Source organism: Erinaceus europaeus, chromosome 13 (assembly GCF_950295315.1).
Source record: "Erinaceus europaeus chromosome 13, mEriEur2.1, whole genome shotgun sequence".
NCBI lineage: Eukaryota > Metazoa > Chordata > Mammalia > Eulipotyphla > Erinaceidae > Erinaceus > Erinaceus europaeus.
In genome coordinates, this window is record NC_080174.1 from 46,738,981 (window position 1) to 46,762,790 (window position 23,810).

General features: G+C 47.2%; 1 protein-coding gene across 5 annotated transcripts in view; it reads right to left on the reverse strand.

Moving 5' to 3' along the window:
* Window positions 1–21,497, reverse strand: part of NKAIN1 (sodium/potassium transporting ATPase interacting 1) — an 80,146-nt gene extending 58,649 nt beyond the window's left edge. For 4 of the 5 annotated variants that reach the window (XM_060205728.1, XM_060205727.1, XM_007534178.3 and 1 more), the window contains exon 1: window positions 21,043–21,497. In XM_060205728.1, coding sequence (XP_060061711.1) covers window positions 21,043–21,096 — 54 coding nt within the window. In that variant the 5' untranslated portion in view covers window positions 21,097–21,497. The remainder of the gene's footprint in view (window positions 1–21,042) is intronic. The other variant, XM_060205730.1, reaches the window with a different exon arrangement.
* Between the last annotated feature and the right edge of the window lie 2,313 nt (window positions 21,498–23,810).

Sequence of the window (23,810 nt, forward strand, 5' to 3'; positions counted from 1 at the left end):
ACACTGTGTTGTCGTGGGCAGGCTTTGCTACTTCTCAGCCTCAGTTTCCCACCTGCTTGTGAGAGACAACATTAGTCTCTAACCTGTTGGAGTTCCTGTAAGATTAAGCGAGGGTAGAACAGGAGGTGGAGCAGTGGGTAAAGTGTTGGTCTCTCAAGCATGAGGTCCTGAGTTCAATCCCTGGCATCACATGAGCCAAAGCAATGATCTGCTTCTCTCTCTCAAAGTAAATAAAATATTTTAATAAGTATGTCTTTTTTTTTTTTTTTGCCTCCAGGGTTATCGCTGGGACTCCATGCCGGCACTATGAATCAACTGCTACTGGAGGCTATTTTTTTCCCTTTTGTTGCCCTTGTTGTTTATCATTGTTATTATTGTTGTCATTGCTGTCGTTGTTGGATAGGTCAGAGAGAAATTGAGAGAGATGGGGAGGACAGAGAGAAGGAGAGAAAGATAAACATCTGCAGACCTGCTGACCTGCTTCACCACATGTGAAGCATTCCCCCCCCCCCCCCCCCCGCAGGTGAGGAGCCAGGGGCTGGAACTGAGATCCTTGCGCCAGCTCTGCGCCATGTGTGCTTAACCACTGCACTGTTGCCCGGTCCCCAGTTCTGGCTTATCATGGTGCTGGGAACTGAACATGAACCTATGGTATATCAGGAATGAAGGTCTTTTTGTGGAGCTGGGCAGTGGAGGTGCGTCCGGTTGGGCACACATTACCATGAGCAAGGAACCAAGCTCAAGCCCCCGTCCCACCTGCTGGAGAGAAACTTCCTAAGTGGTGAAGCAGTGTTACAGTTGTCTCTCCTCTCTATCTCTATCCAAAAAATAAATAAATCTTTATTTTTTAAAGAAAGTCTTTTTGCATAACCGTTATGTCATCTTCCCACCCAAAGTAAAAAAAGAAAAAGATTAAGTAAGGGGGGCCGGGCGGTAGCGTAGTGGTTAAGCGCAAGTGGCGCTAAGCACAGGGACTGGCGGGATCCCTGTTCCAGCCCCCAGCTCCCCACCGGCTCCCTACCGGGTGGAGGGGGGGAGGGGGTAGTTTCACAAGTGGTGAAGCAGGTCTGCAGGTGTCTTATCTTTCTCTCCCCCTCTCTGTCTTCCCCTCCTCTCTCCATTTCTCTCTGTCCTATCCAACAACGACTGCAATAATAACAACAACAATAAAACAACAAGGGCAACAAAAGGGAATTAAAACAAACAAACAAAAAAAAGCCTCCAGGAGCAGTGGATTAGTTCAAGCTCCAGCAATAACCCTGTAGGCAAAAAAAAAAAAAAAAAAGAGGACAGGTAGTGGGGCACCTGGTTAAGCGCACACATTACAGTGTGCAAAGACCCAGGTTCAAGCCCCTGGTCCACACCTGCAGGGGGAACGCTTCACAAATGGTGAAGCAGAGCTGCAGGTGTCTCTCTGTCTCTTTCCCTCATTTTCTCCCCCTCCCCTCTCAATTTCTCTCTGTCTCTAGTCAACAATAAATAAATAAAAATATATTTTAAAAAATTAAGTTAGGGGGTACACTGTATGTGAGAAGCCTAGTGTCTTCTATCCTATCTTGTGTCTTATCTTGCATTCTGCAGGTAGGCCAGATGAATACCCACCTGTACCTGGGTGACCTCTCTCTGCTGGGGGACCACTTGGTAAGGAAGAGCAGTGGCTCTAGCTCAGAAAAAAAATAGGCTGCGGGGACTGTTATTATGACCATTAATCGTCTGCCAGTGAATGCAGTGCTGCCCGGTCCAAGGCTTCCTTCAGGTAATCCACATTTCCTACTGTCATCGCAGGCTTCATCCCCCACCACCTGACACTTGTACGTTTTCTAGAAAGCAGGAGCCATGTTGTGCTTCTTCTGTTTCCTCAGTGCCTGGCTCAGGCAAGGAGCACACAAGAAGGGAAAGGACAAGGAAATCATCTCCCCTGACTTAGTATGCAAGGCCACAAACCCTCCTCCAAGCCTTATCAGGTGTCTGAATGCCTCTAGGGATGAGGTCCTTATTCCCCAGCAGAAGGCCCAGTGCACAGAACTCCAGAGAGGCCTGAGTCCCTGGGGTGAGTGAGAGCTGAATGGACAGCTGCAGGAGTTGTGACTATGGGGAACTCCCCCGGCCACCCCCTAGCAGCTCTTCTTCCCCTCCCACTGATAGCTGATAATAGGAGTGGTTCTAATTATGCTCTAATTGCTTTCTTCCAGGCAGTTTCTCTGGAGCCAAGGAGTTCAGAGTTCATGAATAAATGAAGAAGGAGGAAGCGGGAAGGGATGTTTATTGATCCACAAATCTCTACATGCAGTGACTGCCCTGCAAATGCTTGGGCATGCAGCTGTGTGCAGTTTTGAATACATACACGAGTACACATACACCACTGCCCGGAGACCTCTCTCTCCAAAGGACTGGTGGGGGTGAGTAAAAGAAAAGTAACAAGGGATGGGGAGACAGCATAATGTTTATGCAAAAGACTCTCATGCCTCAGACTCTTGAGGTCCTAGGTTCAATCCCCGCCACCACCATAAACTAGAGCTGAGCAGTGCTCTGTTAAAAAAAGAGAAAAAGGGAGTCGGGTGGTAGCGCAACGGGTTAAGCGCACATGGCTCAAAGTGCAAGGACCGGTGTGAGGATCCCGGTTCAAGCCTCTGGCTCCCCACCTGCAGGGGAATCGCTATACAGGAGGTGAAGCAGGACTGCAGGTGTCTATCTTTCTTTCCTCCTCTGTCTTCCCCTCCTCTCTCCATTTCTCTCTGTCCTATCCTACAATGACAACATCAATAACAACAACAACAATAACTACAACAATAAGAAACAATAAGGGCAACAAAATGGAATAAGTAAATAATAATAATAAAAGAAAGAAAAAATACATACATATATAAATCTTAGCTTCCTAGACTATACAGTGTTGGGGGTGTGTGAAGGTGATGTTTGATAGCTTCAGCTCAGAAAACCCAGACTTTAGGATGTTCATGGGAGAGATCACCAGCTAGATAAACCTTGGGCTGTGCCAGGCAGACACTGCCACCCTCACATAGTCCTTTCCGGAAGCCTCGTTCCCTAAAAAAGAACTGACCACATGTCCAGGAGCCCCAAGAAAGTGCAAAGGAAAACCCACATCCCGGTGCTGGTGGGACACCAGGTAGAGAAAAGCAGACACTCTGGGTTCTCACAGTTCCTCAGCCACTCACCAGCTGTAAGGCTCTGAGTTAAGTTCATAAGCTGCTGCTTCTCCTCCTTTCCCTCCACACTCCCAGTCCCTAGCCCCAGACAGGGCTTCATCCCTGCAAGAGTTCACTGCTCCCAGGCTTTTTTTTTTTTTTTTGCCTCCAGCCACTGGGGCTCAGTGCTGGCAGTCCAAATGGTCCTGGGGGCCATTTTTTTCTATTTATTTTCATTTTATTCAATAGGACACAGAGAGAAATTGAGAGAGGAGGAAGAAACAGAGAGGGAGAAAGATAGATACCTGTAGACCTGCTTCACCACTCATGAAGCATCCTCATTCACCACTTGTGAAGCATCCTCATTCACTGCAGGTGCGGTGGGGAAGGGTTCGAACCTGGGTCCTTACTCTTAGTGCTATGTGTGCCTAACCGGTGCACCACCACTCACCGCCTCCCAGTCCCCCTTCCAGGCAATTGTTTACTCAGATAGAGAGACAACATAGTCATGGAGCACCCCCAGTGCCATGGCATTCACATATGCTGCCAGGGCTTGGATGGGGGCTACATGCAAAGCAAGGCATGCACCCTACTCTAGTGCTCTCACCCCATCTACTGAATGGGAATGACAGGCTGTGTTATGAAGGTTCATCCAGGGTATGCAAGGGCCTTAGCTCAGTAGTTGGCCCATAGTGAGCATTTGATACAGGGCCACTATTATTGCTGATTCCATCAACAACCCTGTAAGGTGCCTTCACTAATAGAAGAAAAACAAGTAAGAGAGGGCAAGCAACTCATCCCAAATTTTGCATTAAGATTTGAGCCCAGGCCCATCAGACTCTGAAGGCTTGGGGTTCCAGTCTGGCTTTCCCCTCTGTCTGACCCATCTGGTCCCCAGGGGTTGGTACATAACAGGTGCCCATAATTATGTAATGAATTACAGAGAAATGAGAAAAACAAGCATAAAAACAGGCCCTCCTTCCAGTGATGATGGTGGGGAGCAGGGGAGCTGATGGAGGAAGCACTGGAGCAAAATTTACTTCAAGGTCAGGGCTCCAGACTCCCCGTCTCCTCAGGCTGGGGGTCAGAGAGCATGCAGGGGATTCTTGGCAAATACTTTTTAAATTTTTTATTTATTCATACTCTGACACCATCTACCTAGACAATACCTTTAGCCCACCTGCATATTAGCTGCTGGACTCAAGCAAGAATTAGTAAAATCATGGGCCTTTTGGAATATACCTAAAATAGACATATATATATATGTAATTGTCACCAGAGTTATTGCTAGGGTTCAGTACCTGCATCATGAAAAATCCACCATTCCTAGTGGTTATTTTTTCCCTTTTCTTTTTTAAAATTTTTAAAAATTATTTTTATTTACTTATTGGATACAGACAGCCAGAAATCAAGTGGGAAGGAGGGGGTAGAGAGGAAGAGAGACCTGCAGCATTGTTTCAACACTAGCAAAGCTTCCCCCCTACAGGTGAGGAATGGGGGCTCGAACCTGAATCCTTGCACAGTGTAATAAGTGTGCTCAGCCAGGTGCACCACCACCTGGCCCCCTATTTATTTTTTTTATTTGATAGGACAGAAATTGGGGGGGTGGATAGAGAGGGAGAGAGAAAGACACACCTGCAGCACTGCCTCACTATTTGTGAAGCTTCTCCTGCAGGTGGGCACTAGGGACTTGAACCTAAGTCCAAGTCCATGGGGTACATGTGTTCTACTGGATGCACCACTACCTGCCTCCCCAGTTTTTGTTTAAAGGATACATTTATTTAATGAGAGAGAGAGAGAACTAGAGCATTCTCCCAGCACATGAAATGCCAGGGATAGAACCTGGAACTTCTCACTCATGTCAGTCCAGCACTTTACCACCAAGCCACTGGATGTGCTCATGGAAAGGGATTTTGTTTTTTACTCTAAGATTTCCCTTAAGAAGTCGACATTAAGGGGTGGGGGGGGGCATAGCATAATGGTTGTGCAAAGAGACTTTCATGCCTGAGGCTCTCAAGTCCTAGGTTCAATCCCCTACACCGCCATAAGCCAGAGCTGAGCAGTGCTCTGGTAAAAAAAGAAGTCGACATTAGGAAGCCTAGCTTTTAGCATCAGCCAGAACCGGCTCTGCCACTGTGTTGCTATGTGACTTTGGAGGGTGATTAACTCTCTAAGCCTCAGAGTCCTCATCTTACAAATGGCAGTGACAGCAGGCCACCTCAGCTGCTGCAGAGGGCACGTGGGAGACCACATGCTGGGGGTTAAAGAGTGGAGGTCTGGTGGTCTGGGAGGTGGCAAAGTGGCTAAAGCATTGGACTTTATTTATTTATTTATTGGATAGAGACAGCCAGGAATCGAGAGGGAAGGGGGAACTAGTGAGGGGGAACGACAGAGAGACACCCGCAGCACTGCTTCACCACTTGCAAATCTTTCCCCCTGCAGGTGGGGACTGGGAGTTCAAACCTGGGTCCTTGTGCATTGTAACATGTGCACTCAACCAGGTGCACCACCACCCGGCCCCAAGCATTGGACTTTCAAGCATGAGGTCCCAAGTTCAATCCCTGGCAGCACATGTACCAGGGTGATGTCTGATGTCTGGTGTTCTCTCTCTCCCCATCTTTCTCATCAATAAATAAATAAAATCTGTGAAGAAAAAAAAAAAGTAGAAGTCTGACCAGGGAACAGCATAGTGGTGTACACTGCAGAGCCTCATGCCTGAGCCTCCAAGGCACCAAGTTTAATCCCTGGCACAACTAGAAGCCAGAGCTCTGCAACACTCTGATCAACAAAAAGAGTGGAGATCTGGAGTTGAACTTCCTGGGTTTGTATCCCAGCTTTGCCACTGCCTGACGGAACTGCTCGTGGTGGCAGCTCTGGCTCTGTAAACACCACACGGGACTGTAATGCCGGCGACTACAGGTGAAGTCATCACAACAGAAGAGTGCTCTTTCAGTCTCCCTTTCTCTTTCTATTCTTAATATATTTATTTGATAGAGACAGCCAGAAACCAAGAGGGAAGGAGGTGAGAGGGAGAGAGATAGAGAGACACCTGCAGACTTGCTTCACCACTCATAAAGCTTTCCCCCTGCAGGTGGGGATCGGAGGCTTGAACCTGGGTCCTTGTGCACCACCACCAGGGCCCTTCAGCCTTTATCTATTAGAGTATACCACATACAGGTTCCCTGCAGCACACTTTACAGATGGGGAAACAGCCCCAGAGAAGGGCAAAGACTCATCCAAGGTCACAGAGCTAGTTCACAGCAGGGCCAGACAGATGTGAGAATGCAGGGCAGACCCCAGCTCGAATGCATAACCACAGGACCTGTCACAGCACCTGGGCCATCCTGCTCAAGATCTGAGGACTCTAGGGTACTGTGACTCTCTTCCCTGGTTTCCTCTGGTGGCTCCAAGGCTGCTTGACCCAGTGGGTATCCAACGGCAGGACTGGCTGTCCCACCTTCCTGACCTATCTGGCTGACCTCTCCACTCCAGAACTGACTGCAGAGACCTCAGAAACAATCCAAGGGCCCAGAACTGAGCAGTTTGTCAGCCATGCATGGTGGTGGCAGGCTCGTTTCCATGGCAACAGTGCAGTGTGAAGGCATCCTGGCATCATTAGGGAGCTCGCTGAGTAGTATAAACAGAGGCTGCAGTAGATTACACGCCTATTATAAGCAGTCTCGGGCTCTGAGCACTGGTAATTATGCCTAATTGTGCATTTAATTGTGTAATTGAAAACCCACATCTCTGGTTCAGAATGGGGCTGCAGAACCTACTTCCCCCCAATAAAAGAGACTTAGAAGTCATCTCTACCCTTAAAACCTCAGGGCTACCTTCCTCTTTCAGGGCAAGGGGGTTGATGAAGTGGGCACTACAGATTTCCATTTTCCCCACTTCCTGTGGCAGGTGCTCAGCCAGATTGGAATTTGTGACTGGGGGTGCAGGTGTGGGGGAGAGGGAGAGGTGGGATCATGATTAAGAAAAAAGGACATGGTAAGTACACAAAAACTGTTCTGAGTTTTCACTATTCATGACAGACTCCTTTGTGCTTTTGGTATAGTTTTCTCAAAACCTAGGACCAGCATCTGATGGTCTGATGGCACTGGGGTCATCATTTGAGCCATCTTTTAAAAAATTTTTTATATTTATTTATTTTCCCTTTTGTTGCCCATGTTTTTTATTGTTGTTATTTATGTCATTGTTAGATAGGACAGAGAGAAATGGAGAGAGGAGGAGAAGACAGAGAGGGGGAGAGAAAGGTAGAGAGACCTGCAGACCTGCTTCACCGCCTGTGAAGCGACTCCCAGCAGGTGGGGAGCCGGGGGCTCGAACCAGGATCCATACTCCGGTCCTTGCGCTTTTGTGCCACCTGCACTTAACCCGCTGCGCTACCACCAGACTCCCAACTCGAGCCATCTTATACACATGAACTTACATACTTAAACATATGAACACTTAATTTCTGCCAAGGACGGGGGACTCAGCACCTGACTGTCAGTCAGTGACCGCTGCAGAGCTCCTGCAGACAGTTTGGAAACCACTGGAGTACAACTCTCCCAGTCTTCCCTCCCCCTTATCTCAGACTGGAGACAATGAGGCAGAGAGAGGTAAGGCCTGCTCAGTGTGTCAGCAGTGTGTCACAGGACCCTGGGATTCTGACTTGCAGCTTAGAGTGTATTTTGAAACACTGTTTGAATGCTTCAGAAGACATCTGCTGAGAGTGAGTGGGAAGGGTTAACTGGCGGAAATTCTTACTCTCTTATCCAACAGTATTTAGCCTTTCTGGAGTTCAGGAAGTTCCTTGGTGGTGGGGTATGGTTAGTGATGGGTCAAAATCTTCTTACTCTGATCCTCTTCGGCCTGAGACTTGATTATATAATCAAATAAACCATGTGAGCATTTGGGATGGGAGCAGTATGCTTACTCATACAATGAGACAGAGAAGAAGGAAGAGATTTTCTGCATCTTTGACAGGTAGGACATCCAAGTGTAAAGTCATGGGAAGGGCCCTGGAGGCAAGAGTTTCCTCCTCTTCCCAGAGCCCCACCAGTCCCTGTAGCCTGCAAGGCTGGTCAATGTGGCAGCAGCTCTGTCTCCACCTGAGAAGAGACGACTCAGGGCTGGGTGGTGGGAGGGTTCTTTGAGATGGTAAGTCCAGCCTTTACAGAGAAAAAACAAACCTCTGATTCCCACTGAGTGAACACCGGGCTCGATGCCCAGAGCTCTGCTTGCACTATCTCAGGTCACTATAGTCCCACAAGGAGGAGGCTATTAGTATTCCCAATTCACAGAAGAGAAGATCAAGGGAGGGCAAGGCCAAGGCCATCGAGATTTAGCAAAGCTTCTGCTCTAACTTGGGCCTTTTGCTGGGTGCAAAGGGACCATATCCTACTTCTTTCCTCCTCTGTATTCTGACTTACAGAACCTGCTGTCTCATTTCCAGGGCATTCAAGAGTGTGAAGCTTTTGTGAGTTCCAACTCTGCATATCTTATCACTCAGGAGCTTCCCCACACCTCTCTGTGACAGATCATTAGTATCCTGAATTTAGAGAAGTACAGGTGGGAGCTCAGAGAAGTGAAGCATCTTGTCCAAGGTCACTCAGCCTCAAAAAGGCAGATAGGGAACTAGAACCCGTCCAACCCTAAAGCCCCAGCTCTTGCCAGTCGACTTCCTTGCCTCTGGCTCCTCCAGCTGCTCTGAGAGGCTGGGGCAGGAGGCCAGAGTAACCCATTAAAATAGCAGCACTAGCAACCACAGCAGCGGCTCTTCTTGGACCTTGGTGTTTCCTGGCAGAAGTGTGTGTCTCAGGAAGGCTTGTTTTGCTTGCTTTGCTCTCAGCCTCATAATGACCATCCCTCCCCCTCTCTAGGTCAAGGGGAGAGGAGGCCAAGGGAAGTAGAATAAAGCCAGTTCCACTTTCTTTCTTTCTTTCTTTTTTAATATTTATTTATTCCCTTTTGTTGCCCTTGTTGTTTTATTGTTGTAGTTATTATTGTTGTTGTCGTTGTTGGATAGGACAGAGAGAAATGGAGAGAGGAGGGGAAGACAGAGAGGAGGAGAGAAAGATAGACACCTGCAGACCTGCTTCACCGCCTGTGAAGCGACTCCCCTGCAGGTGGGGAGCCGGGGTTCGAACCGGGATCCTTATACCAGTCCTTGTGCTTTGCGCCACCTGCGCTTAACCCGCTGCGCGACAGCCCGACTCCCCCAGTTCCACTTTCTGCCTCCACTCCCAACATGTGGCCTCAAACTTTTTTTAAAATGTTAATTTATTTATTCTGTTTTGTTGCCCTTTTTTTTAAAAAAGATTTTATTTATTTATTAATGAGAAAGATAGGAGGAGAGAAAGAACCAGACATCACTCTGGCACATGTGCTGCCGGGGATCGAACTCAGGACCTTATGCTTGAGAGTCCAAAGCTCTATCACTGCACCACCTCCCGGACTATATGCCCTTGTTGTTTTACTGTAGTTATTATTGTTGTCACTGATGTCATTGTTGTTAGATAGGACAGAGAGAAATGGAGAGAGGAGGGGAAGAGAAAGATAGACACCTACAGACCTGCTTCACCGCTTGTGCAGTGACTCTGCTGCAGGTGAGGAGCCGGGGGCTTGAACTGGGATCCTTATGCTAGTCCTTGCGCTTTGCGCCTCAAACTAACTTTTAAAAATATGATTTCTGGGGGCCAGGTGGTGGCGCACCTGGTTGAATGCATGTGTTACAATGCACAAGGACCCAGGTTGAAGCCCCTGGTCCCCACCTGCAAGGGGAAAGCTTCACAAGTGGTGAAGCAATGCTGCAGGTATCTCTCTGCCTCTCTCCCTATCACCCCCTTCCCTCTCGATTTCTGGCTGTCTCTATCAAATAAATAAAGATTACCAAAAAAAAAAAAATTAAAAATATATATATACGATTTCTGGTTGCAACCTACTCTCCCAACATCCACTTCTTGAAACTAGAAAAAAGAAGAGAATTTAACCATTACTACTGACCACTTCTGCTTGTCTGGATTTGATCGTTTTTCTCAAATCCTCTCCTCCCCCTTGATCTTGCATCTGAGATCTTGCCTGTGTCTTCAGTTTCCTTGGTAACTAGCTGCTTCATTCTGAGCCTCAGTCTGTCCATCAGTCAATGGGCAAGTGTACACAGTTATCTCATAGAATTGTTATGAGGGCCGATAACCTACAATACAAGTTAATTTCTCTCCAGGGTAACTTTTTCTCTCAAACCTTCATGAGGACTCCCTTCAGCCCAACAAAAGGCCTTGGCAGATGGGTAGAAATGGGGGTCACAGCAGGAGAACAAGAAGCTCGAAAGAACTGGCAACTGGTACCCCTCATGGCTGCAAAGAGATCTCAATTTCTCCCTATACTTCCGCATCCAGAATTCCCACACTCTGCCATGGTAGGGATGAAGTGTGGGACTGAGAAGATGTGAAACCCTGGGTGTGGGTTTGCACCCCCACGCTGCATCTACTATTTATGTGGTCATGGCTAAACCAGACAGTAACAAACAAGGCAGAAAAAGTGCATACTATGGTGCCTGGCTCATAGAAGATCACCAGACGAGGGGCTGGGTGGCAGCGCACCTGGTTGAGCGCACACAACACAATGTACAAGGACCTGGGTTCAAGACCCCGGCAGAGGAAAAGCTTTGCAAGTGGTGAAGCAGTGTTGCAGGTGTCTTTCTGTCTCTCTCCCCTTCCCTCTTGATTTCTGGGTGTCTCTATCCAATAAATAAATAAAGATAATTAAAAAAAAAAGAAGAAGAAGATACCAGACAGGGGCCGGGCAGTAGCACAGTGGGTTAAGCACACATGACACTGAGTGCAAGGATCGGTGTAAGGATACCGGTTCCAGCCCCCAGATCCCCACCTGCAGGGGAGTTGCTTCACAAGCAGTGAAACAGGTCTACAGGTGTCTTTTTCTTCCCCTGTCTCCCCCTCCTCTCTCGATTTCTCGCTATCCTATCCAACAACAATGACACCGATAACAATAACAACAACGATAAACACCAAGGGCAACAAAAGGGAAAAAATAGCCTCTGGGAGCAGTGAATTCAGCAGGCACCCAGCAGCCCCAGCAATAACTCTGGAGGCAAAACAAATAAGTAAATAATAAAATAAATAAACTTTAGGGAAAAAAAGATACTAGATTAAAGATTATTGCTGTTATTATTTTCCCCTGAAGCACACATTTCCCATGTAAAGAAACTAACGGGGGTCGGACAGTAGTGCAGCAGGTTAAGCACACGTGGCGCAAAGCACAAGGACTGGCGTTAAGGATCCCGGTTCGAGCCCCTGGCTCCCCACCTGCAGGGGAGTCGCTTTACAAGCAGTGAAGCAGGTCTGCAGGTGTCTATCTTTCTCTCCCCCTCTCTGTCTTCCCCTCCTCTCTCCATTTCTCTCTGTCCTATCCAACAATGATGACATCAATAACAACAACTACTATAACAACAATAAAAAGACAACAAGGGCAACAAAAGGGAAATAAATAAAATTAAAAAAAAAAAAAGAAACTAAGGCTTGGGCAGGAGTAGATAGCATAATGGTTATGTAAAGAGACTCTCATGCCTGAGGCTCCAAAGTCCCAGATTCAATCCCCTGCACCACCATAAGCCAGAGCTGAGCAGTGCTCTAGTAAAAAAAAAAAAAAAAAAAAAAAAAAGAACAGAACTGGAGGCATCACACTCCCAGATCTCAAATTGTATTATATGGCCATTGTCATCAAAACTGCTTGGTACTGGAACATGAATAGACACACTGACCAGTGGAATAGGACTGAGAGCCCAGAAGTGAGCCCCCACACCTATGGACATCTAATCTTTGACAAAGGGGCTCAGACTATTAAATGGGGAAAGCAGAGTCTCTTCAACAAATGGTGTTGGAAACAATGGGTTGAAACATGCAGAAGAATGAAACTGAACCACTGTATTTCATCAAATACAAAAGTAAATTCCAAGTGGATCAAGGACTTGGATGTTAGACCACAAACTATCAGATACTTAGAGGAAAATATTGGCAGAACTCTTTTCCGCATAAATTTTAAAGACATCTTCAATGAAACGAATCCAATTACAAAGAAGACTAAGGCAAGTATAAACCTATGGGACTACATCAAATTAAAAAGCTTCTTCACAGCAAAAGAAACCACTACCCAAACCAAGAGACCCCTCACAGAATGGGAGAAGATCTTTACATGCCATACATCAGACAAGAGTTTAATAACCAACATATATAAAGAGCTTGCCAGACTCAACAAGACAACAAATAACCCCATCCAAAAATGGGGGGAGGAATTGGACAGAATATTTACCACAGAAGAGATCCAAAAGGCCAAGAAACACATGAAAAAATGCTCCAAGTCTCTGATTGTCAGAGAATGCAAATAATGACAACAGTGAGATACCACTTCACTCCTGTGAGAATGTCATACATCAGAAAAGGTAACAGCAACAAATGCTGGAGAGGGTGTAGGGTCAAAGGAACCCTTTCTACACTGCTGGTGGGAATACAAATTGGTCCAACCTCTGTGGAGAACAATCTGGAGAACTCTCAGAAGGCTAGAAATGGACCTACCCTATGATCCTGCAATTCCTCTCCTGGGGATATATCCTAAAGAACCCAACATATCCATCCAAAAAGATCTGTGTACACATATGTTCTTGGCAGCACAATTTGTAATAGCCAAAACCTGGAAGCAACCCAGGTGTCTAACAACAGATGAGTGGCTGAGCAAGTTGTAGTATATATACATAATGGAATACTACTCAGCTGTAAAAAATGGTGACTTCACCGTTTTCAACACCTCATCACAGACCCCTGCAAGCGTCAACCCAGCTTTGACCTAGCACGTTATGATTGGGCCCTCCTCAATCGCTATCGAACAGGCCGTGGCCGGTGTGCCGCTATGTTCCATCGCTGGGGAGCCAGAGACGACCCGAACTGCCCCTGCGGCCACAGACAGACTATATGACCCACATAGTCAACGACTGCCACCTCTCCAGATTCAAAGGAGGTCTCGAAACTTTACAACAGGCTCAACCTGACGCTGTCGACTGGCTACGGAAGAAGGGCAAACGCTAGAAGAAGAAGCCAATCTTGGATGGACCTTGAAAAAATCATGTAGAGTGAAATAAGTCAGAAACAGAAGGATGAATATGGGATGATCTCACTCTCAGGCAGAAGTTGAAAAACAAGATCAGAAAAGAAAACACAAGTAGAACCTGAAATGGAATTGGCGTATTGCACCAAAGTAAGACTCTGGGGTGGGTGGGTTGGGGGAATACAGGTCCAAGAAGGATTCAGAGGACCTAGTGGGGGTTGTATTGTTATATGGGAAATTGGTGGATGTTATGCATGTACAAACTATTGTACTTACTGTTGAATGTAAAACATTAATTCCCCCCAAAAAAAAAACAAAAAAAAAAACAGGCAGTAGCGCATTACGTTAGGCGCACATGGCACAAAGCGTAAGGACCGGCATAAGGATCCCAGTTAGAGCCCCCAGCTCCTCACTTGCAGGGGAGTCGCTTCACAGGTGGTGAAGCAGGTCTGCAGGTCTGTCTTTCTCTCCCCCTCTCTGACTTCCCCTCCTCTCTCCATTTCTCTCTGTCCTCTCCAATGACAATATCAATAACAACAACAATAATAACTACAACAATAAAACAAGGGCGACAAAAGGGAATAAATAAACGAAAAAAACTTAAAAAAAAAAAAAAAGAAAGAGAGAAACTAAGGCTTGAAGTTCATGGTAATGGCTCTAGTCACTGACATCTAAAATCCAGACAGGGTGGAGGAAATAGCATCATATTATTCAAAGATAATGAAGTTATACTAAGAGGTTCTCATGCCTGAGACTCTAAAGTCTCAGGTTCAATTCTCATACCACCATAGGCCAGAGCTGAGCAGTGCTCTGGAAATAAATAAAATCTAGGCAGAGATGGGGAGTGAAGAACCTGTCCAAGCCTCAAGGCAAGTGGTGGAATGCTTCTCTGAGATGTGTACCACCTCACAGAACATCTGGAACAGCCACTGCACAGGAGCTGTTGTTCTAATTAGTCTATAAGAGAAAGATAGAGACTTCATGAAAGGCACAAAGCAAACACTCAACCAGATGTGCCACCACCCAGCCCCTGTTTATTTATTTCTATCCTATCAAATGACAAAGAAAGAAAATTCAATTAAAAAAAAAAGTATGGGGCAGGGGTAGATAGTATGATGGTGATACAAAGAGACTCTCATGCCTGAGACTCCAAAGTCCCAGGTCAGTCCCCTGCTCCACCATCAGCCAAAGCTGAGCAGTGCTCTGGTAAAAAAAGAAAAAAGAAAACAGAAAAGTGGGGCCAGGGGGTGGCACACCTGGTTGAGTGTACAAGTTACAATGTGCAAGGATCCAAGTTTGAGCCCCGGTCCTTACCTGAGGGGGAAAGCTTTGCAAGTGGTGAAGCAGTGCTGCAGGTGTCTGTCTCGCTCCCTCTCTATCACCTCTTTCCCTCTCAATTTCTGGCTGTCTCTATCCACTAAATAAAGGTAAAAAAAAACTTTTTTAAAAGTGTGGTCTAGGCAGGCTGGGAGTATGGATTGACCTGTCAATGCCCATGTTCAGCAGGGAAGCAATTACAGAAGCCAGACCTTCCACCTTCTGGATCCCACAATGACCTTGGGTCCATACTCCCAGAGGGATAAAGAATAGGAAAGCTATCAGGGGAGGGGATGAGATATGGAGATCTGGTGGTGGGAATTGAGTGGAGTTGTACCCCTCTTATCCTATGGTTTTGTCAGTGCTTCTTTTTTATAAATTAAAAATTAAAAAAAGGAAAAATAAATAAATAATAAACATCAAAAAAAAAAGTGTGGTCTAGGAGGTGGTGCAGGGGATAAGGTACTGGATTTTCAAGCTTGAGGACCTGAGTTTGACTTCCAGCAACCTATCAACCTATGTACTAGAGTGATGTCTCTGGTTCGTTCTCTCTCTCTCTCTCCTCTTCTATCCCTCTCATTAATAAATTTAATAATAATAATAAAAGAAAGAAAGGAAGGAATGGGAAAAAAAATAGCTGCCTGAAGTGGTGGCGTCATCATCAGAGCCCCAGTGACAACCTTGGTGAAGGTAAAAAAAATCACCCACCCATTCTGGCAAAGTAACAGAATCACCCAGCTGCCCTTCTGAAAGTCACTTGGCTGCTCCAACCTTGTTCTGCCCATCTCGTAATTGTCTGCAAGGTTGCTTAGCCTCAGTCTGTTCATCTGCAAAAGGGAGTTGGTCACCCCAGCTCCCACCCAGATCAAGGGTAGTACAACAGAAAAAAACGGGCCAGCAGCCTAGACATCATGGTCTTGACTCTGAAGCCTGGCCTAAGGAACTGAGGCCCTGGAGCCAGAGTTGAGGCAGCTCACCACCAGAGGCGTGAGCTGGCAGATGCAATTGCTTCTGAGCACAGGCCCGTCAGGGCTGGCATCTCCCAGCCGGCCCGTCTTCACCATCACTATTGCTAATAACGACATCAATCAGGTTGACCATGTTTCACACCATTACTCGCAGCACAGCAGGAAGCTACATATTTCCCCCCTCACCCACCATCTTCCAGAAAACAAAGCGTGATCCAGCAAGGAAGAGCATAGAAACAATGCTTTTTTGAGTACTTACTATGTGCAAAGCCTCTGGCTAAGTGTGTGTGTGTGTGTGTGTGTGTGTGTGTGTGTGTGTGTGTGTGTGTGTGCACACATGCGTGCGTGCGCACATGAGTGTTTTCCAACTGGGTGAGGGAGGAAGAACTCCCTTTGGCAAAGCAAGAAAATGGGGCTCTGGACAGTGAATGCACGTGTCCCAGGTCACACAGAGTGAGCACAAGAATGACCATGGCCAAGGAGGTGGGATATTGAGTATTCACTGACTCATTACCAGGCCCTATGCACGACCCTATTGAAATATTATCATTTTCACATTAAAGCTAAATGGAGAACGTGGTTCTCTGTTCAAGTAGTGGGATGTCCCCCTATGCACTGTCACTAACTAGCTTAGTGAACTGGGACAAATCTCATTATCTCTTTGAGCCTCAATTTCCTCATCTGAGAAGAGGGATAATAAAAACATCTCTCCTGTGGTGTGAAAGAATACTAGGAAGAAGGACAAAACAGTAAAAGAGGTTGTTGTTGTTTTTTTAAACATTTATTGATCATTTTAACATGAACTAGGCACTTTGCCAAGCACTTTACATATGTAAGCTCATTTGGTTAAATGAGGTAATGCAAATAAAGTGCTTAGCAAAGGACTCCAGAAATGGGAGTGATAATGATGATGAAGAAATTGATGATGGTTCCCTTGAGCAAATCTCCCCTGTTCATCCTCTTAGAGTGGCCTGCAAGGTTTCAGGAAGGAGGTGGGGCAGGGTTTGGACAGGGAAAGACAAACAAACAAACAAAAAATTAAAGTGAATAGCACTTATGATATAAAAATGATACAGCATGTAGAAACTGGGAGAGCAAGCAGCATAAAATGTTTTACAGAATGAAAATTAACCGCACCAAAACCTCCAGAACAGCTCAGCTACCACCCCAGGGTCCCAAGTGGGCATAACTGACAGGATCCTAGAGACACAGATCAAAGGTTCTCCTCATTATATAGAAGGAAAAACCAAGTTGCACACTGGGGAAAGTCTTACACAAATACACAGAGTATTAGTGGTAGTGTTGAACTTAAATTCAGGCCTCCTGCCTCTCAGCTCAGTGTCCAGATCCTACAGTTTCCCCACACAGGATGAATGTAGGGAGAGGCACCTGGTTAGGTTGAGGCCACAATTCCAGAAAAGCATCATAAAATATACCCACATACCTCATTAAAAACAAAAGGAGGGGAGTTGGGCAGTATCACAGCGGGTTAAGCGCACATGGTGCGAATGCAAGGGCCCAGCTTAAGGATCCTGGTTCGAGCCTCCGGCTCCCCACCTGCAGGGGAGTCGCTTCACAAGCAGTAAAGCAGGTCTGCAGGTGTCTTGTCTTTCTCTCCCCTTGTCTTCCCCTCCTATCTTCATTTCTCTCTGTCCTATCCAACAACAATGACATCAACAACAATAATAACTACAATAATAAGGGCAACAAAAGGGAATAAACAATAAATAAATAAAACTACAAAAAAAAAAAAAGAAAGAAAGAAAATCTATAGTTGCAGCCCAGCTAGTGGCACTGCAAGTTGTGTGGGACTTAAAAGCATGAGGTCCTGAGTTCAAACCTCTTTGCTACTACATATGCCAGAGTGATGCTCTGGCATATCTCTCTCTCAGAAAATAAATAAAATTAAAAATTGTAAAAAGAAAAAATAAGTAGGGGCCAGGTGTGGTGTACCAGGTTAAGCATACATAGTATAAAGTGCAAGGACTTGCTCGAGGATCCCAGTTCAAGCCCCCAGCTCCCCACCTGCAGGGGGTTGCTTCACAAATGGTGGAGCAGGACTGCGGGTGTCTATCTTTCTCTCCCCCTCTCTGTATTCCCCTCCCTTGTCAACTTCTCTCTGTCCTATCAAAAGAAAAAGAAAAAAAAATGGTCTCCAGGAGTAGCGGATTCATAGAGCTGGCACTGAGCCCTAGCAATAACCCCATAAGCAAAAAAAAAAACAAAAACTATAATTTATAAAGTACACACCCTGCCTAGTTATCACAGCAACCCTAGGAATTATTGAGAGCTGTTTACTACCTTTTAAAAATATATTTGTTTATTCATTAATGCAGGGAGAGAGAGAACCAGAGGATCAATCACTCTGGCACATAAAATGCTGAGGATTAAGCTCAGGACCTCATGCTAAGGATCCAACATTTATTCACTGCACCACATTTATGGGCTGCTGGGAACTTATTTATCTATTTATTTTACCAGAGCACTGTTCAATTCTGACTTATGGTGGTGTTTGGGATTGAACTTGGAATCTTTGGTGCCTCAGGCATGAAAGGCTTTTTTGCATAACCATTACGTTGTCTCCCCAGTCCAGGGAACTAGATCACACAAACAAGTGACAGATCTAGGACTCAAACCCAGGTCTGTCCTGTCAAACTCCAGAACTTCTGTGTATCTACACTGTTCCAGGCAGGACCAGCAGGAATAGTACAGTCCCCACCTGCTTCTCGCTCCTTTCAAGATACCCTTATACCCTATTTCCTCACTCAAAGCAGACCTATCCTAACTACAGAAGTCTATTTAGGCCTGGATTAAAAAAAAAAATTTATTTATTCCCTTTTGTTGCCCTTGTTTTATTACTGATGTCGTTGTTGTTGGATAGGACAGAGAGTAATGGAGAGAGGAGGGGAAGACAAAGAGGGGGAAAGAAAGACAGACACCTGCAGACCTGCTTCACCGCTTGTGAAGCGACATCCCTGCAGGTGGGGAGCCAGGGGCTCGAACTGGAATCTTTATGCAGGTCCTTGCGCTTTGCTCTGCACCGCCTGCGCTTAATCTGCTGCGCTACTGCCCAACTCCCAGCCTGAATTGTTTTAATGAAATGATTCAACCTCATATGAATAAGAAAAATGGCACACAGTTCCTCTTCCGAAGTTTTCAAGTGAGAAATATTTAGCAGCCTCTTCCCATTGGACGAAAAACTGAGGCTCCATTCTCCCTGGAATGAAGTCAGGCTTGTAAATTCCTACATCCAGGAACACTTCACTGAGGCTGCCAGGCAGCAGGGGCTCCTGGGGACTAGTGACAGCTGAAGGAACCCACTCTATAGTCAGCATAGCCTAGACAGACAAAAAGAGCAACAGGACCAAGAGACTGTTCAAGTCCCTTTGAGGACACTGTCCCCAAAATATCTTCCCCCCCATCTTCCAAGTTACCCCCAGCCACTAAGCCAGGATGGAGGAGAATCAGAATCTCAAGCAGGTTTTGTCTAATCCCAGCACCCTGAATGTTGGGGAAATCTCCTAAGTGAAAATGGAGTCAGGTGAGTGGAAAGCCAGGAGAATACCTCTCTCACCTTCATCTCTCCATAGAGAAGCAAGTAAGTGCCTTCCAAAGGACTTGACATAACAGGACCAGGGTTACTCATCTCATAAACAAAAGAGCAGAGGATGCTGGCCAGCAGCCTGGATTTAATGCCTGGTTCCTAACTGTAAAACTTCAGATAGGTTGCTTGACTGGATCACTGTGGAAAAGCAGAACATAGCACCTACTAGGTGCTCCCCAGCACTAACCATTGTGATCATACTGTTAACATGCTTGGGGTGTTGGGCTTGGCATAGAGAGAAGAAAACTTACCTTTATCTTTTGCACCATCTGTTGACTCATTCATTTTTGTATTGTATGTAACTATTGCTTGTCTAATTTTAAAAAAAAATCCTAGTTTAAGGTTTAAAAATTAACAAAGAAACAAAATTTGGAAAGTCTCAGCATTTCTTGGAATTTAATGTTCCTCAAAGTAGATAAAGTGTTCTTACTCTGAACCAGAAGTTGCCAAACAACTGATTCATTCATCTATTTTACAAATAAATTTTTTCTTTTTTTTATTGGGGAATTAATGTTTTACATTCCACAGTAAGTACAATAGTTTGTACATTATTTTACAAATATTAATGGAGTGCCAGGCACTGTTCCAGCTGCTAGGGATTTAGGAAGGAACAAAACAGATCATCTCTGCCCTTCTGGAGTTTCCAGTCTACCTGATCTTAATTAATTTCTTCTGCAACCCTCAAGGATGAACACTGTGCAGAGGCAGATCAGGACTGTCCACTGAAAGGAAGTCACCTGCCCTGCTGCGGGGTCAGTCTTCAGGATTTAGGTTGTTTCTATCATGGCCAAAAGGACAGGCCTGGGAACAGCAAATTTAGCATCACAGACACCTGCTGGGGCAGAGGCTTGGATTCCCCCAAATCACACTCAGACCTGAGTTGTGCCCATAGATATCCCCAAATACCTTTACCTGGATGGAGTACAACTTCCAGCTCTTGGGCTCAGCTCTGGGGGAGGCAGGAGGTGCTGGCCTCCCCTTTAACCACCCTCCCTAATTCACCTGCCAGGGCCTGCCTTCAAGGAGAGAGTTGGTCCCTTTTAGCTCCCAAATTAACTCCACTGATCACTCTGAAATAAGAACCTGCACTCCCTAAAGGCGTAGTGTCCTCTTCAGGGTACCCAAGTCCTCCACCCCATTAAGTCAACCCAGCCCAGGCAGAGAGGCTAGTCTGCTGTTAAGCAGCCCTGATATACTGTGGTGGAATTGATGGTTGATGGCATGGTCATGACCACAGTAGCTAGAACCAAAGTAGAGAGGGTGGCCCAAGACCTGGTAGTTCCTCCACACCCTCGCCAGAGAGGCAGCTCTCCTGCCAGGCCTGCCCAGCCTGGAGAGTAAAGGGAGGCAGAAACAGCACAAAGGAAGCGCGAACGGTCCCAGGAGTCTAAGATCCTAACACACACACAAGAGAAAGGAACGTGAACCAAAAATGGTCAGAAATCTGGAGTCAAACCAAGGAGAAACCCAGAGACAGACACACCAGAGCAGAGACTTTGTGCGAAACACCCACGCGGGCGGGGTCGGAGGGAGACCTAAGGGGAACAACTGGAGGAAAAACGCACGGGTGGGATTCCTGGATCCTGAGACCCGCTCGGACACACCCCCGACCCACTGTCCCACAACGCGCCCCCTCCAACAGGGGGCCACTCGCCCCGTGCGGGTCAGACGCGTAGACCACACGCGCGGCGCGGCCGGGGGACTTGCGCGCAGGACCAACTCGGGGATCCAGGAGGGGAGCGCCCCGCACAGGGGCGAGAAGTGCACACAAAGAGACAGCCCGGCCAGCAGGAGCAGGCTCCGCCCGTGCGCTCCGACACTCCGGTGCCCGGCAGCCGGCAGACAAGCACCCCGCCCCGCCGCGCCCCACCCTCCCCGGCCACCCCGGGCGCGCGGCGCTCACCAGCTGCAGGCAGCAGAAGGCGACCAGAGTGCAGCGCCCGCTGCACTTGCCCATGGCTCCGGGCCGCGCGGGCGTCCCCTGCTCGCTCTATCACCGGCGCCGCTTCCTCTTCGCCGCGCGCGCGGGATCCGCGTCCTCCCGGCTGGGCGCCCCCGGGCGGCCGGGCGAGGCGCCTAGGGCCGGGCCGGGGAGCGCGGCGTCCTCGCGGATGGGGCTGGTCGTCCGCGCCTCGAGCCCATGGTCCGCCCGCCCGCGCGCTGGCTGCGCCGCGCCTCCTTTGTCTGGCCGGCCGGCCGCCAGGCGCGCCTCCTGCCCCGGGGCGGCTGCGGGGAGCTAGGAGCGCGGCCACCGAGTGCAGCGCGGCGCGGCGCACAGCAGCACTGCCCAGCTGGGGCAGCCGCCCGGGCGCTCGGCGGCCGCGGCTCCCTGGCCCCACCACGTGGCTCGCCGCCGCCGCCACCCGAGAGCTGGGAGGGGAGGGAGCGAGAGTGGGTGGGGCGGAGCAGCCGGCGGAGAGGAGGGGAGGGGAGGGAGGGAAGGGGAGGGCGGGCGCGGAGAGTGGGGAGAGGCCGGGAGTGAAGTGGCAAGAGTGCTGGCTGGGTCAAACGCAAGGACTTGATTGCTTGGTCGCTGTGTGACCTTGAGTAGATTCCGTCAACTCTCTGGGCCTCCGTTTTGCTACTGAAGTGGAAATACTAATGTGGGCTTCGGTAGTGCCGCTAGGTGAATAAAGCCCTTAGCCCAGTGCTGGGTTTCTGCGGGTGTCTAGCCAGTCTCCCAGAGAGCCCCCCAGGGTCCCAACCCTGGCCCTGCATTTCCAAATCTGCTCCTCTATCCCGGCCCTTTCCTGAGTCCCTGACCACATTTTCTTCCTTTTCCTTCTAAGAACACTTATTGAAGCCCAACTGCATACACCCTGGAGGCCATGGGACCCAGAGATAAAACTGCAGCGCAGTTCCAGAACCTCTAGAGCTCCACAGGCCAGGTGTCACAGGTGAATCTGCGGCAGCCTAGAGAGAGGTCTGGCCAGAAAGCAAGCCTCTCATTCTTCAATCTTTCCGATCCTTTCTGATTTATCATTCTGTTCCTTCCATTTAACCTTTGTGAAAGCTAATGTCCATTTTTAAACATATTTTTTAAATATTTATTTTGGGCCGAAGGAATGGCTCACAGGACAGAGTTACTGCATCGCCTTTCTCCTGGCCCAGGTTTGAGTCCTGGCACCATAAGGGGCTGGGTTGTGGGGTTCTTGGTGCTGTAGTTTCTCTCCTTTTCTCCCTCTACCTCCTCCACCCACCCCTTACTCTATCTGAAAGAAATAGCAGCTCAGGAGTAGTGAAACTGCATGCACTAGGGGCATGACTAAAAGGAGAAGGAAAAAAAAGAATCAGAGGAAGAGACAGAGGAAGGAAGAGGAGGAGGGAAAGGAAGAGAAGAAATATTTATTTTCATGGCAGCGAGACATTGGGGCTAGAAGACAGCAGAATATACAAAAAGACTTTCAGGCCTAAGGCATCAAAGGTTCCAGGTTCAGTCCTGAAAGCCACCATATGCCAGAACTAAGCAGTGCACAATTAAGAGAGAGGGGAGGGGGAGAAAAGACACAGGCAACTGGAAAAGTGGCACATCTAGTATGGAATTGAGCTTGCATATCTGAGGTTGCTGGTTCAACCCCCATTGCCACATGTACCAAAGTCTACTCTAGCTTCTTTCTCTTCCTCTATCACATGTGAAACTCTCTTTGCTATGTAATTAATAAAATAAGTCTTATGGGAGTCGTCGGTAGCACAGCAGGTTAAATGCAGGTGGCACGAACAAGGACCAGCGTAAGAATCCCAGTTAGAGCCCCTGGCTCTCCACCTGCCAGGGAGTCACTTCACAAGCGGTGAAGCAGGTCTGCAGGTGTCTATCTCTCTCTCCCTGTCTCTGTCTTCCCCTCCTCTTTCGATTTCTCTCTGTCCTATCTAACAACAACAACATCAATTACAACAACAATAATAACTACAACAATAATAAAAAACAAGGGCAACAAAAGGGAAAATAAATAATAAATTTTAAAAATGAGTCTTATACAGAAGAAAGAGGAAGAGGAGGAAAGAAAGAAAGACACAGAGAGGAAGGGAGAGTAAAGCACTGCTCAGTGCCAGAGATTGACCTGGAACCTCAAATCCCCGGGGTCTTAGGCATGAAAGTCTGGTGTGCTACTTTCTTTCTTTCTTTTTTAAATCTCTATGGCCCCTTTTTATTTAAAATTTTTTTAAATTTATTTTCCCTTTTTTGTTGCCCTGTTTTTTTTTTTTTATTGTTGTTATTGATGTCGTCATTGTTAGATAGAACAGAGAGAAATGGAAAGAGGAAGGAAAGACAGAGAGGAGGAGGAGAGAGAAAGACACCTGCAGACCTGCTTCACCGCCTGTGAAGCAACTCCCCTGCAGGTGGGGAGCCAGGCCGAACCAGGATCCTAGTGGGGTTTGAATTGTTATGTGGAAGACTGAGAAATGATACACATGTAGAAACTATTGTATTTTTACTGTTAACTATAACCATTAATTTCCCAATAAAGAAATTAAAAAGGAATCAAGACTGTAGAACTTTTTTACTGAGAAAATTTGCACAAAGATTTTCAGAGTTGAAACATGATTAACTAAAGCTGAGGAGGGACCAGAACAAAGATCCCAGTCCCTCCAGGTCTGATGGAGCATTGTTCAGGAGTGAACATGTGGCTTTGGGCATCAGGCAGGCAAAGCTGACCCAAAAACAAAAAACAA